The 13339-nt window shown below is 41.9% G+C and overlaps 3 protein-coding genes across 3 annotated transcripts; 2 read left to right on the top strand and 1 right to left on the bottom strand.

The window, feature by feature from the left end:
- Positions 1-280: 280 nt before the first annotated feature.
- LOC140787930 (cocosin 1-like) lies at positions 281-2330 on the bottom strand. Its single transcript, XM_073136968.1, has 4 exons — positions 1912-2330; positions 1532-1803; positions 985-1464; positions 281-876 (listed from the first exon to the last, which is right to left on the bottom strand). Exons 1-4 carry the CDS (start codon positions 2249-2251, stop codon positions 481-483), a joined length of 1488 nt encoding a protein of 495 aa, XP_072993069.1. The 5' UTR covers positions 2252-2330; the 3' UTR covers positions 281-480.
- Positions 2331-3758: 1428 nt separating this feature from the next.
- LOC140788440 (cocosin 1-like) lies at positions 3759-5572 on the top strand. The gene is made up of 4 exons (XM_073137686.1): positions 3759-4092; positions 4189-4460; positions 4568-5059; positions 5146-5572. Exons 1-4 carry the CDS (start codon positions 3759-3761, stop codon positions 5548-5550), a joined length of 1503 nt encoding a protein of 500 aa, XP_072993787.1. The 3' UTR covers positions 5551-5572.
- Positions 5573-10599: 5027 nt separating this feature from the next.
- On the top strand, positions 10600-13194 carry LOC140788185 (wall-associated receptor kinase 2-like). Its single transcript, XM_073137344.1, has 3 exons — positions 10600-11520; positions 11635-11802; positions 11952-13194. Exons 1-3 carry the CDS (start codon positions 10650-10652, stop codon positions 13064-13066), a joined length of 2154 nt encoding a protein of 717 aa, XP_072993445.1. The 5' UTR covers positions 10600-10649; the 3' UTR covers positions 13067-13194.
- The last annotated feature ends 145 nt before the right edge of the window (positions 13195-13339 follow it).

The raw sequence follows: 13339 nt of genomic DNA, 5'->3' as shown, positions 1-13339 counted from the left end.
GAAGCAGGGATGTGTTTGTTCACAGAATTAATAGAACATGGTTTTTCACATAATGTCAACATGACACTGCTGCTTTTGATGCAACTCACGCAGGAAGCATTTGCTGGGAGAAATGTGATTTGCACTTGAGCAGTCTCATTCATCAAAATTATGGCTCGATTAGCCTGTTTGACCATAATTTGAAGCCCAAGATATTTCGACCAGGGTTGGGCTGCTATTCCGACCCAAACTTAACCTCCAAGTTCAATCGACAAGGAGAACACAGGGAAAGCCGAAGATCTCAAGGTAAATTGCTATTTAGATTCTTTTTGTCAACTGATATTATTCAGAATTTCTCACTTTATTATTGCATATTCCAGATAAAGAGTGTACAGCAAACACTCTCACTCACAGGATTTATTCAAACATGCATATCTACTGCTGCTAACAGAACTCATCATAACCTCTGCACTTGCAGCAATCTCTACTCTCGTACTTCCATCACTCAGAAGAAGACCCTCTCCCGAACCTTGAAGCAAAGATGCTCATCTCATTCCCCCTGTTGAACTTGAGCATCCTGGCTTCTTCCCTCGACAGGCGGTACGCGTTCGTGAGCACGTCGACCGGCATGCCGCGGAAGATGGACGCCTTCCCGGCCATCTGGCTTACCATGGCGTTGCTGTTGGTGTTGAACGACACCCACGAGAACCTACCGCGCTCCGCCCGCTTCACCACGGCGTAGTGCTGTGGGATGATCAGCACCTGCCCCTGGTAGAGCTCGCCGTCAAAGGCGGTCCTACCACGGTTGTCGACGATCTGGACTCGTCCGGCTTCTCTGCTTGTCACATACATCAAGCTGTGGGCATTGATGTTCCAGTATGGCGTGAGGGTGGCATTCTGCAGAAAACATGATAACATCGTTTTCTCTATCAGCTTAAATTGTTTCTAAATTAAAAAAGTTTTTGGTTAGCGCGGGGAACTTTGCTTGTGTAGCTAACTATTTACCCTGTAGAGAACGACCCTGTTAGCACTCATCTGGACGATGTTGAGGATCGAAAGCTTCTGGCTGTTGAGGTTGGTGATTCTTCCGGCATGCGGGTTGTAGACATCGGCGAGAGATGGGTCGTTGATGTTTGCTCTTGTCTTCATGTTGCAGAAGGTCTCATCCAACCCATTGGACTCTGGCTGCTCTTCCTCCGCCTCTGGATCCTCGTCGTTTTGTTGCGGCTGGGATTCTTGCATCCTTGCCGGCCTCATCATGTGGAGCCCACGCCGCACTCGGACTATCTCGCCCCTTTGGTCGTTCTGGCCCTGGAGCTTCCTCACCATTTCGTTGCTCACACCGAGAGCCTCCGCTAACATCTGGACGTCGAAGCCACTAAGAATGTTCATCCCCGACATCGAGCGCCGCTCTTCGGACTCTCCTAATCCTTCTGATGGGAATTTCTGGCCTTGTCTCTGATGTCTTCCGGCTAGTAGGAATTCCTGGCAATTTCCAACTGGTAAGCACAGCTTAGTATTACTAAAGAGGTTCTCTTTGATGCTTACTTACCCTATGTCTCGCGTCGAGTTGGTTAGCGTTGTTACTCGTGTCGAAGACGGTGACAGCAATGACCGGGGAGTCTCCATCATTGTAGCACCAGTGTGCGACGCCGGCCGGCAACGCGAGGATGTCTCCCTCCCGGAAGCGGTGGATCTTCTGGTGCTCATCTCTGAACTTCTCCCTCAGGCTTCCGCCTTCCTCCATCTGATGCTCCATTGGATGCTGGAAAGATTGGTACGTCTCCGGGCAGCCTGGGAATATTGTCCCTGTTAAGCCTCTTCCTGCATCCAATTGCACTCATTAGATTATGTTTATAGTAGTTTTAGTTATAGTTAGTTTTCTCATATAATTTAAACATAGAATACTAAGAGCTAGAAAATAAAATAAACCTCTAACTATGTAGACGAGACGAGGGGCATTAGAGTAGGAAGGCAAGGTCAGGCCCTGTGGCTCGATGACACGGCGGCTCGCCGAGATGCCGGCACACTGGAGCTGCTCGTTGCTCTCTTGTAAGTATTCGGTGTAGCCGGCCTCGGATTCTATGCGCTGCATGAACTCAAGAGTGCTAAGCCTCTCGAATCGGCACGCTCTCTGGCCTCGGAAGCCATGCTGGCTATGCCACGGGCTTCTTCCTTGGCTTTGATCGTAGCCAAGCTGCGCTAGAGACCCGTAGAAGAAGACCAGAAGGCAAACAGAGAAAGCAAGCAAAGATGGAGAAGAAATTGTCATGGCTTACTTTGAGTGCTAGTAGTAGTAGTAGTAGTAGTAGTAGTAGTAGTAGTAGTAGTAGTAGTAGTAGTGCTTGTATGAAGAGGTGGGGTGGATTGGACAGAGTATTTATAGGCACAAAAAGTAGTGGACGTTTGGATGTACGTGATGTGGTTGGTAATATATGACAAAGGAATTGTTGAACCACCCCTCGAGATGCATGAGGTGGAAGAATGTCTAAAAACTTCCTAACGCTCGTCCGTGGTGCAGCGTACCAACTGTTTGCAGAGCGTTACAATTCGATCAAAAGGGCCTTTTCAGAGAACAGAAAGGGTGCTTGCTTGATCTGGTACACTTGAGGAATATTATAATTAATGCGGGTGCAGCATGACTGTCGTTTGCTTCTAGAATAGCTATTCTAATTCTTACTCTTAAAATTATAATTCTAATTTAGAGCGAAGTATTCTAATATTTTCTTATAATTACAATAGCAGTATAATAATTATATTTTAATGTAATATAAAATTAAAATAAAATATAAATAATAAGTGAAAATTAACTCAAGTACTCTTAATTTGACGTATAAATTTAAACTAAAGCATTCTGATTTCTTACAGGTATCTAACGAAATAGGCGAATGACAAAAGGGAGAAGAGATAATTTTAAAACAACTTTAGTATCGTCGCCTAACATATTTCTTTCGGCATTTAAATTATCGCCGGTGTGTATAAGCGCCAGAATAGCAAGGTATCCTAGCGTCTCTAATTAACTCTGACAAAAACCTTAATTGGCTGGGTTTATCAATCTAGAAAAAAGAGAAAACGATAATCTTAAAATAAATGAGGGCTTAATTAATTTCCGAGTATTAATCACCATCTGGAAGGCACGTCCATGTGCTATTACCGGAGAACTATTACATATACATATATTTACTACACTAACATAAGTTATTGAATTACTTAGCTCGAAGGTTGCTTAAATGGAGCACTAGCATGGCCCGAGTCAGGTAAAACATTAATATATTTGAAAATAAAAGTAGATAAACTATTCTTTATCAGCTGATTATAGATATCCACACTGTTCTTAAGTAGGAAGAGCCTCAGCCATCAAATCAAGGTTTTATCCGACACCAAGAACTTGCCACTTGTCCACCATCTGCCGTGGGCTCCAAGTCCAGACGCAGCGACCTGCAACCGTCTAAGGCTTTCCTACGTTACTCGTGTAACGCATCCGATCCATCTCGCATGCATCCTACTACAAAATTAGAGACAAGTACGAGAATGCAATCTGCATCTGATCTTCACTATGCCACGTGTGCTCGTCTACTACCTTTACAAAAAGCCCCTTTGCGTTTCTACGTTTTCTTTATGCAGCTACCCGACTTCGCGCGTCACGAGAGAGCAACCTCTCCGCATGCGTCCAAACTTACGGTGCTTTTTCTCGGCCTATAAATACCCAATCACTCTCTCGCCATTAATCCTCACACAGCCATTAATTGCTTTGCTCACTGTGCTCTAGCTAAGAAGCCATGTCTACTTGCTCCCTTCTCTCCTTCTCTCTTTGCTTCCTCGTCTTGTTTCATGGATCCTTGGCCCAACTTGGCTTCGGTCAAGGCCAAGCCACAAGCCCGTGGCACACCCAACGCCGCTTCGGTGCCCAACGAGAGTGCCGGCTCGAGAGGCTCGACGCCATCGAGCCGCTTCGCCGGGTACAATCCGAAGCTGGCTTCATCGAGTACTTCGACCAGAACAACGAGCAGCTCCGGTGTGCCGGCGTGTCTGCCAAGCGGGTCATTATTCAGCCTAGAGGACTTCTCCTGCCTTCGTACAACAATGCCCCCAGCCTCGTCTACGTCCTTCAAGGCTTGTCCTCCCACCAGATAATATATGTCGTTTCTTCTATACATATTATCTATCCTTTTACACAGTTAAAAATGGTGTACGGTGTTGTGATCGCAGGGAGAGGTATAACTGGGAAAATATTCCCTGGCTGCCCAGAGACTTATCAATCTTTCCATCAGCAAATCGAGCAGGTCGTAGAGGAGGGTCAGAGCCAAAGCGAGAGGTTTAGAGACGAGCACCAGAAGATTATCCGCTTCCGAGAGGGAGACATCCTTGCGATGCCTGCCGGCATCGCACACTGGTGCTACAACGACGGCGATGCTCCGGTTATCACTGTAGTCGTGTCTGACACCAGCAACAGCGCTAACCAGCTCGACCCCAGGCACAGGGTAATTAACGAGCTCTCATATATAAATTGCATTCAGCATTGCTCGTTTTACTACTTCGTGCTCTGATACGTATCATGATCCTTCCACTTGGTTCAAAATTCATGTAGGAATTCCTACTGGCCGGACGGCGGCAGAGAGGCCAGCAAGCGCAGCCGTATGAGCATGAGCGGGAGCAGGAGCAGGAGCAGGAGCAGCACTCAGGAAACAACGTCCTAAGCGGGTTCAGCGTCGAGTTGCTCGCCGAGGCACTAGGGGTGAGCAACGAAGTGGCGAGGAGGCTCCAGAACCAGAACGACCAAAGAGGCCAGATAGTTCGCGTCGACCGCGGCTTGCACCTGCTGAAGCCATCAAGAAGGGAGCAGCAGCCACAGGAGGAGGAGGAAGAGGAGGAAGAGGAGAGGAGAAGAGAGGAGAGGCGTCAATCCAACGGTTTGGATGAGGCCTTCTGCACGATGAGGACCAGAGAGAACATTAATGACCCAAACCGCGCTGATGTCTATAATCAACAAAGTGGATGGATCACCTACGTCAATAACCAGAAGCTCCCCGCCCTTAACCTCGTTCAAATGAGCGCTCTGAGGGGAGTCCTCCGCCGCAGGGTACGTAATTAATTTTACTTTATTTTCAATCTTCACCTCTATTTAAGTAAAAAAAAAGAATTTCTTTCTATCTTCTGTGATTGTAGAATGCCATGGTGACACCCTTCTGGAACATCAACGCCCACAGCATAATGTACGTGACCGGAGGACGCGGTCGCGTTCAGGCAGTCGATAGCCGCGGGAGAAGCGTGTTCGACGGTGAGGTGAGCCGAGGGCAGCTGTTAGTCATCCCTCAGAACTACGCGGTGGTGAAGCGGGCGGTGCGCGAGAGGTTCGAGTGGGTGTCGTTCAAGACTAACAGCAACGCCATGGTGAGCCAGATAGCAGGGAAGGCTTCGGCTTTCCGTGGTTTGCCGGTGGACGTGATCGCGAACGCGTACCAGATCTCGAGGGAGGAAGCCAGGAGGGTGAAGTTTAACAGGGGAGATGAGTTGGGAATCTTTACCCCTAGATTATCTCAAGCTGGGATTGGGTCTGAGGTTGAGGTCTGAGGGATGTAGTACCTAATGAGAGTGGGGTATAGACGTACAAAACCCAGTTACGGCTATATAGGGGATTATCTCGAGAGAAATAAAAGGCTCCTCTTAGACAGAGGGGTTGTACGTCCTACTAACCCTTTAGTAATGAATAAGACTTCTCTATTTTCACTATAACTAGCTATCTTCCAGTGATATATATATATATATATATATATATATATATATATATAAACTAGGGTCTTATTTTGGTCAGAATAACGTCATCTCGAGATCCTTTGATTCAGTCTAGATTGTAGTTTTTTGTTTAACTCAATCTAAGTGGGCGTTCGAATTTACAAAGACTCAGTAAAAATGCATTTGAATGCACTTGAGTAGCTATTTGAATTTCCTGGAGGTTTTCTCCTTCATAAGTCACACATATAAATACTATTATGAACCGGTGGTGCTTGGATGGTCTCAACGTTTGAAACACAAATATTACTTTCCTTAAACACTTACATCATCACTAAGCCCATACAATTCAAATGCAATTGTGAAGGTTCTCGTCTAGTTATAATAGTGTTTACTCTTTTTATGCCTGAAGAGGGGTTGACGTTATTGACGAAAAACTTGATTTCTATTCTTTTCATACCTTTTCATATATCACTGAGTCGTGTCAGAATATAAAATATAAAATAATAATTTTTTTATCTATTTATATTTATAGAGTAATTAGTAAATTAACACAGTAATAAACTCATATGTTCTTAAAATATAAATTTGCACCTATTTAAGTGAGATCCACTTAGTGTTAAATTTAATCTCCAATCGAGGCTTAATTAGTAATATAAAAAAGTTTAGGAGGATAGGTAAAGTGACTTTTTTTTTCCCCAAACCAAGAAGAGTAAAATGTATTAATCCACATAAATATGAAAAAGAGGGATTTACAAAAAAAATTTCCACAAAATTTTATTTTACAATTGAGAGGATATAGGGTCCTCCCCACTTTTCCTTTGCATGCCAATAGGCAATAGCCCTTGGCGGAGATAGGGGTGTAAACGAGCCGAGCTTGAGCGAGCCGACTCTAGCTTAGGCTCGCGGTTTGAAATTAATTTTGAGCCTTAGAATTGGGGTCAAGCTCGGCTCAGCTCAACTCGAGCCAAACTCAAGTCTGAAATGAGCCTATCATCAAGCCTCATTTAAACCAAGCCAGATCGAGCCCAAGCTAAGCCAAGGAAGAAGAAGAAGAAGAAGAAGAAGAAGGACGAGAAGGAGGTGGAGGAGGAGGCGAGGCACTGTGGCTGCTTGCCGCTACCGAAGGAGGAGGAGGCGGCACTGCGGTGGCTTGCCGCTATTGAAAAAGAAGAAAAATGAGGAGGGGGAGGTGGGACACCGCGGTAGCTTGCTAGTGCCAAAAGAGGAGGAGGCTGCACCGCTGCTGTAGAAGAATAAGAAGGAGGAGGAGGAGGAGGAGGAGGAGGAGGAGGAGGAGGAGGGGGGAAGAAGAACAAGCTCCATAAGAAGAGTTGATCTTGAGCACTAAGACCCTTTGCAAACAAATCGAAGAAACCCAATGAGATTAGAGCTCCGGAGAGCAGAGAGGCAAGAAGAATGATAGGGATCCAAGCAAACCTCATCATATCCAATGCCGAGGGGATCTGCAGAGTGCTTGGTGGAGAAATCTCCAGCGAAATTGCATAACTCTCTAAGAACCCACACATTAACGGCGTGATTGAAACACCACCACAACTCTTTCTATCTCTCCATATGCAGAAAAGACAACAACAAGCACTCAAGAAATCTATACGAAGAAATGAGGAAGAAAAAAGAGGAGGAGGAATACTGAGCCTATCAAGTTGAGCTTGAGCGAGCCGGCTCCAACTCAGGCTCAGCTCGATATTAATTTCGAGTCAATTTTAGCGGCTCGGGCTCGGCTCAACTATGACTGAGCCGAACTGAACTCGAGCTTCGGCCGAGCCAAGCTCAAGCTGCTTGTCGAGCTTTACAGCCCTAGGCGGAGATATGAGAGAGAGTCTATATTTTTAAATTCATAATGGCTCTCTTTCGGATGAAAAAAAAAAAATGCCGCATTCTAAAAGTGGGGATTGAGGTCTGCTCTCGTGCAATGGGAGGAACGGCAGAATTTTTATGGAAAGGTAGAATAATGCAAATCTAAAAATAGAATATGGAGATGTATGTGTTGATCAAAATAAATTTTTGGGGATGCTACCGACTTCAGCATTACGGTACACTATGAGTTGGATTTAGCTTTATTTATTTATTTATTTTTATCAAACTAAGCACTCTTCTAAATTTTATTCACTAAGATTGACACGCTCCAAACTTAATACAAAAAAAAAATCCTCTGTTTTATCGTAACTATTAGTAAAATATTGAACAATTTAATATTTTACTTTTAGATAAAAATGCTAACTAGTTCAGCGCTTAAAAGAAGTATAAATCATAGGCATGATTTTCAAACCCTTGCTTGTTGAGTTAATAGCGCGGAACAATAAGAAAAAATAAGCAATTATAGACACAGAAAATTTTATGCAGAAAAGTCCTAACCTGCGTGACAAACCATAAATTCAAATTTGTACTAAAACTAATCACTGAAAATTATAGCAGCTATAAGAAACTATTAGATTATATTTTGTAATTAGTTTTACTTAGCCACGTATTATAGCTGTTAGGTTGTTAGAGTTTGTTAAAATATTTTACTATTTAAACTTTGGCTTTCTCTTGCGGTGATAAGTCAATAAGAAATTTCATAATACTCCTCTCTACTTTAATAGAAATTTATAGATTACTTGTTAATCTCCACAACTCAATATATAACAACCTCTAACTTACTAGTTAATTCACCGCTTCTTACAATTGGTTCTTAACCTCGATAACCTTAGGGTTGATTTTTTCCATCTTAATAACCCTCGAGACATGATTCTTTCAAATCAATTATAAATATAATGAGTAAAATATAGATTCCGCATCATTTGTCTAAATTCGTCATTCATTCTCTCTTCAAGAATAATCAAAATCTCAAATCATCAGGGCATTCAAATGTAGGCAAGGCACCTTCGGAATGTCCTCAATTTAAACCTTAATTTGCATTGTACATGTTAGAACCACCTCGTTAAGATGCGGTAAAAAAAATCTCCTCACGTTCGAACAGCTTTCAGACACCTTTTAACTCATAATATTATCTCTTCATTTAAGAATGCTCAAAGCCTCAAAGTGGCGTTCAAACATCTCTTAAATTGCCTTCAAGAAAACTTGTTTTTGCTTCAATTTTGTTCATCAACTTTCATAACACTTGTCTATATACTCATACAAATATTTTACACAATTTAATAAAAATCTTACAAACATTTACCCCGTGCTTATCAACAGTTTATTAATGTAAACACATCAGTAATTTATTTATATAAACTACTCCATGACAAACTAAGCTAAGTTATTGTCTTTAATTTTTCTTTTTCTTTTTTGTGTTGCTGCACATAGAACATGAATTAGACGAGCAACTTTATAGTAAAAGAAGGCACTGAATTATTAATCTATTTTTTATATGAAATATTGATAAATTTAGTATTTTATTGACTGTTATAAGAAAACAAATTTATTTTAATATTAAATTTGAGGTGTCCGTCCATAGTAAATAAAAGCTTGGGCAAAAACTCAATTTACGTGAACGTCAGCCTATAAAGTACGGAGCTATATTTAATTATGGATATGCTATCCTTACCTAAGCAATGAATGAAATACAGTATCCTATTTTGTAATTTATATTCTATAATTTAATATTTTTTATTATAATTCTCGTTTAGTACTCTGAAGTCATTATAAGTAACCGATATCGACAAAGTTACTAAAATATCTTCACTACTATTTTTCTCCTCTTTGTCTTGTACTCTGAAAAACGTATGAATAATTTAAGTATTTATAAATTATTATAACAAAATATTTATTTGCTAGTATCATTTAAATTAATAGAGAGGGTTAAATAAAAACTATATAAAAATTTTAAAGATGAAATGTGAATCATAAAATAGATAAAATATAAGGTGTGATTTATAAAATTTATGTGATCCAAATTTTAATAGGAATTTTATAATTGGATGGGTCTAATTCAAAGTTGAAAACCATACTCCGACACCCACGATATACTCTAACTACTAACGAATTATATTTTCATTAAATATACCAAGTAGAAGAAAACAATGGTTTTATTTGGCTCGAAGTTAAAGAGGGTCAGGCCGCCATCACTATGCTAGATCAATCCCCAACTAGTTGAGTAGGTGGAGATTCTATCAAACAACTGGTTATAAGTTTAGAGTTGAATGGACTGCGAATTGGATTTGTAGCCTCATTTGGGAACCTTATAAGTTAATTAATGATTAAAAAAAACTATCATTGTTAGAATGAAATTAACCGGTGGTTCATCTCTCATTTTCACTAAAATAGGACTTTAAAAAAATTATTTACTGTTCTAATTCATCTATCAAAGTAATCGTTTAAAAAAAATTGCATGATTAACCAACTCAAAAAGCGATCAATTTTCTTCGGTAACTTCTTCGGAGAATAGACTGTCGCTCAAATTTATTACTAAATAGAATTTAATTTACTGTAGCCGTAACTAAAACAATGAACTATTTAGCGTCTTTATCGTCAAATATTATTTTGCCTTACCTGCTGAAAGATTAAGTTAAAAAGATTTATATACATAAAATGATAATCAGTTTAGCATTTTAGGATCAAACAAAAATATTGAGCTGATCATCATTTTCTTTACCTAGGAAATAAATATTGATCAATTCAGTGTTTTTATCAAGTGAATTAGATTCAATTTCAATTTGATAATAAATTTAAGAGGCAACCTATTTAAAATTAAAAATTAAAACAGGCCCAGGGCTAGGGCTAATTTGGTCAAAAACTCCACTCCTCGTGCTCGTGTACTCCATCTCACTATTGCTGGAAATGCCAAGTGGGCACATGGAAGAAAGGGAATTTGTGGACCACAGTTTTAGCGTTCTTGGTCAATAAAGTTTAGCCATCATCCTCCCCGCCCCCCCCCCCCCGACTTCAATTCCGATTTTAAGACCTCTAACACGTTCTTTACGATCAGAGAAACAAGAATGATGCGCTTCCTGCTACCTCTGCTAACGCTGATAACATCGTCAGCAACCGCGGCGTCGCAGGCAAACATGGCGTTGCCCGGGTGCCCGTCGGCATGCGGTAACATCACCATCCCATACCCGTTCGGCGTCGGCCCTGGCTGTTTTCGAGACGGCTTCAGGATCACCTGCGACCGCGACATGAAACCCGGCCTTTTCGGGATTGACGTGGAGGTTGTGAGCCTATCCCTGCAGCCCGGCGAGGTTCGCGTGCGGCTGCCGGTCGCCTACGAGTGCTACGACAAATACGGCGCAACTGATCGCGACTCGGGGAAGCTGAAACTAATCCCTAACGGCGTTTACCGGCCCTCCGACTCACACAACCAGTTCGTCGTCATCGGATGCAACACTGTGGCTTGGATCCAAAGCCATGAAGTTATCGACCAGTCTTATCCCTACGAGTACTATACCGGATGCGTATCCTACTGCAACGATAAGAAGAGCGTTGTGAATGGATCGTGCACCGGAATAGGCTGCTGCCAACTTGCTATCGCCGGAAATCTCATTGATATCTCGGTGGGCTTTGGCGGATATAACCATAGTCATATCCTAGATTTCAGCCCTTGCAGCTATGCCTTCTTGGTGGATAAGGACTGGTTCAGGTTCGACTTGGCCAATTTGACCATGGAATTGGACACGACAGTGCCGGTGTGGTTGGACTGGGCTATTAGGGATTCGAATTTGACATGCGAAGAGGCCAAGAGAGCTGCAGTATCCTATGCTTGCCGTAGCCGAAACAGTGACTGCTATGACTCGATTAACGGACCTGGATATATTTGCAATTGTTCACAGGGTTATCTAGGCAATCCGTATCTTGATGATGGATGCGAAGGTTGAAACGCTCTTCTTTCTCACATTTCTTCCATGCTTGAGAAGCTATTGGATACTATAAACTCTAACTGGACGATGTTACTGCGTGCTTTGTGTTTGTTGTTTTGCTCCACAGATATCGATGAGTGCGACCCTAAAAAGCAGAACCCGTGCTATGGCGTTTGCACTAATATACCAGGGAGTTATAACTGTACATGCCCTCCTGGAACTGACGGAGATGCTACTACTAAGAACGGTTGCCGCCCGAAGGACAAATTCACATTAGCTCTAAAAGTGGTTACAGGTAATCATTCTGTATCATTTATTTGTATGCAAAGAAAAATGACAATAAAGAGCCGTTTCCTCACCATCTAATATTAGCAACCGATTATTATGTAAAGAATACCAAAAGTTTGATTCTCCAATCGGCAAGTTGGTTTGTTCATCCGGCAGGTGGAAGCGTCGGCATCTTTTTGGCATTGTTTATGTGTTTCTGGGTGTATCTGGGGCTGCAAAAGAGAAAGCTCGTCAGAACAAAACAGAGGTTCTTTGAACAGAACGGAGGACTTCTATTACAGCAAAAGATGCATTCCTTTCGAGGTGCTACGTTCAAGATTTATACCGAAGAAGATCTCGAGAAGGCGACGAACAATTTTGACCCGGCGCGGGTACTCGGACGTGGAGGTCATGGCATCGTTTATAGAGGAATCTTGGAGGATAAGACAATAGTAGCCATCAAGAAATCCAAGTTAATGGACGAAAACCTGTCCACGGAATTTGCGACAGAGATGCTCATTCTTTCTCAGATCAATCACAAGAACGTAGTGAAGCTTTTGGGCTGCTGCTTGGAGGTTAAAGTTCCTATGCTAGTTTATGAGTTCGTTTCTAATGGTACTCTCTACCACTACATCCATCAAGAGGGTCATGAGTCCATTATACTTTTCGACACACGACTCAGAATTGCAGCGGAATCCGCAGGAGCACTTGCCTATATGCACTCGTCGGCGTCCCCTCCTATCCTTCATGGAGATGTGAAGTCTGCTAACATTCTATTAGATGACAACTTCACCGCAAAAGTTTCTGATTTCGGAACTTCAAAACTTGCTCCGAATGATGAGTTTGGGTTTGCTACATTAGTGCAAGGAACTTGTGGTTATTTGGATCCTGAATACTTGTTAACATGTCAACTAACCGACAAAAGTGATGTGTATAGCTTCGCCGTCGTTCTGCTAGAGCTGTTCACAAGGAAGAAAGCACTTCATTTTGATGGACCAGAGGAAGATCGAAGTCTTGCAGCATATTTCGTTACAGCTCTGAAACAGGGCCGATGTCTCGATGTCTTGGACGATCAAGTAAAGGAAGAAGCTAGAATAGAGATCCTCGAAGAGATTGTAGAGCTCATTATGCAATGTCTGAGTATGAGCAGAGAAGAGAGGCCTACAATGAAGGAAGTTGCTGAGAAACTAGAGGTTATAAGAAAGTTACATCAGCATCCATGGGATCAGGATCCAAATCTGGAGGAGATGAAGAGCTTACTTGGTGAAGTGTGTGATATATCGATGGCATGATGGAAAACCAAGTTTAAAAGCAGATCTATTGATCTATCTAAAAATATTGATATGATATCAAATATTTTGAAGATATTTATAATAAAAAATGAAAGAAATTTTATTTTGAATAGAAAAGCAAGTTGAGATGAGTTTGAAAAGCAATTGAATGCGTCTCTTGATAAAAAAAAAAAAAATCACAACTATATGTTATGTTGTGCAAATACCTAAATTGGTGAAGGAAGTGGAAGCTAATCTTTACCCCCAAATATCACAAAGTGGGATAGTAATGAA

Source organism: Typha latifolia, chromosome 5, assembly GCF_019914945.1.
Source record: "Typha latifolia isolate L0001 chromosome 5, TyphaL0001v2, whole genome shotgun sequence".
NCBI lineage: Eukaryota > Viridiplantae > Streptophyta > Magnoliopsida > Poales > Typhaceae > Typha > Typha latifolia.
This window is presented reverse-complemented; position numbering and strand designations above follow the sequence as displayed.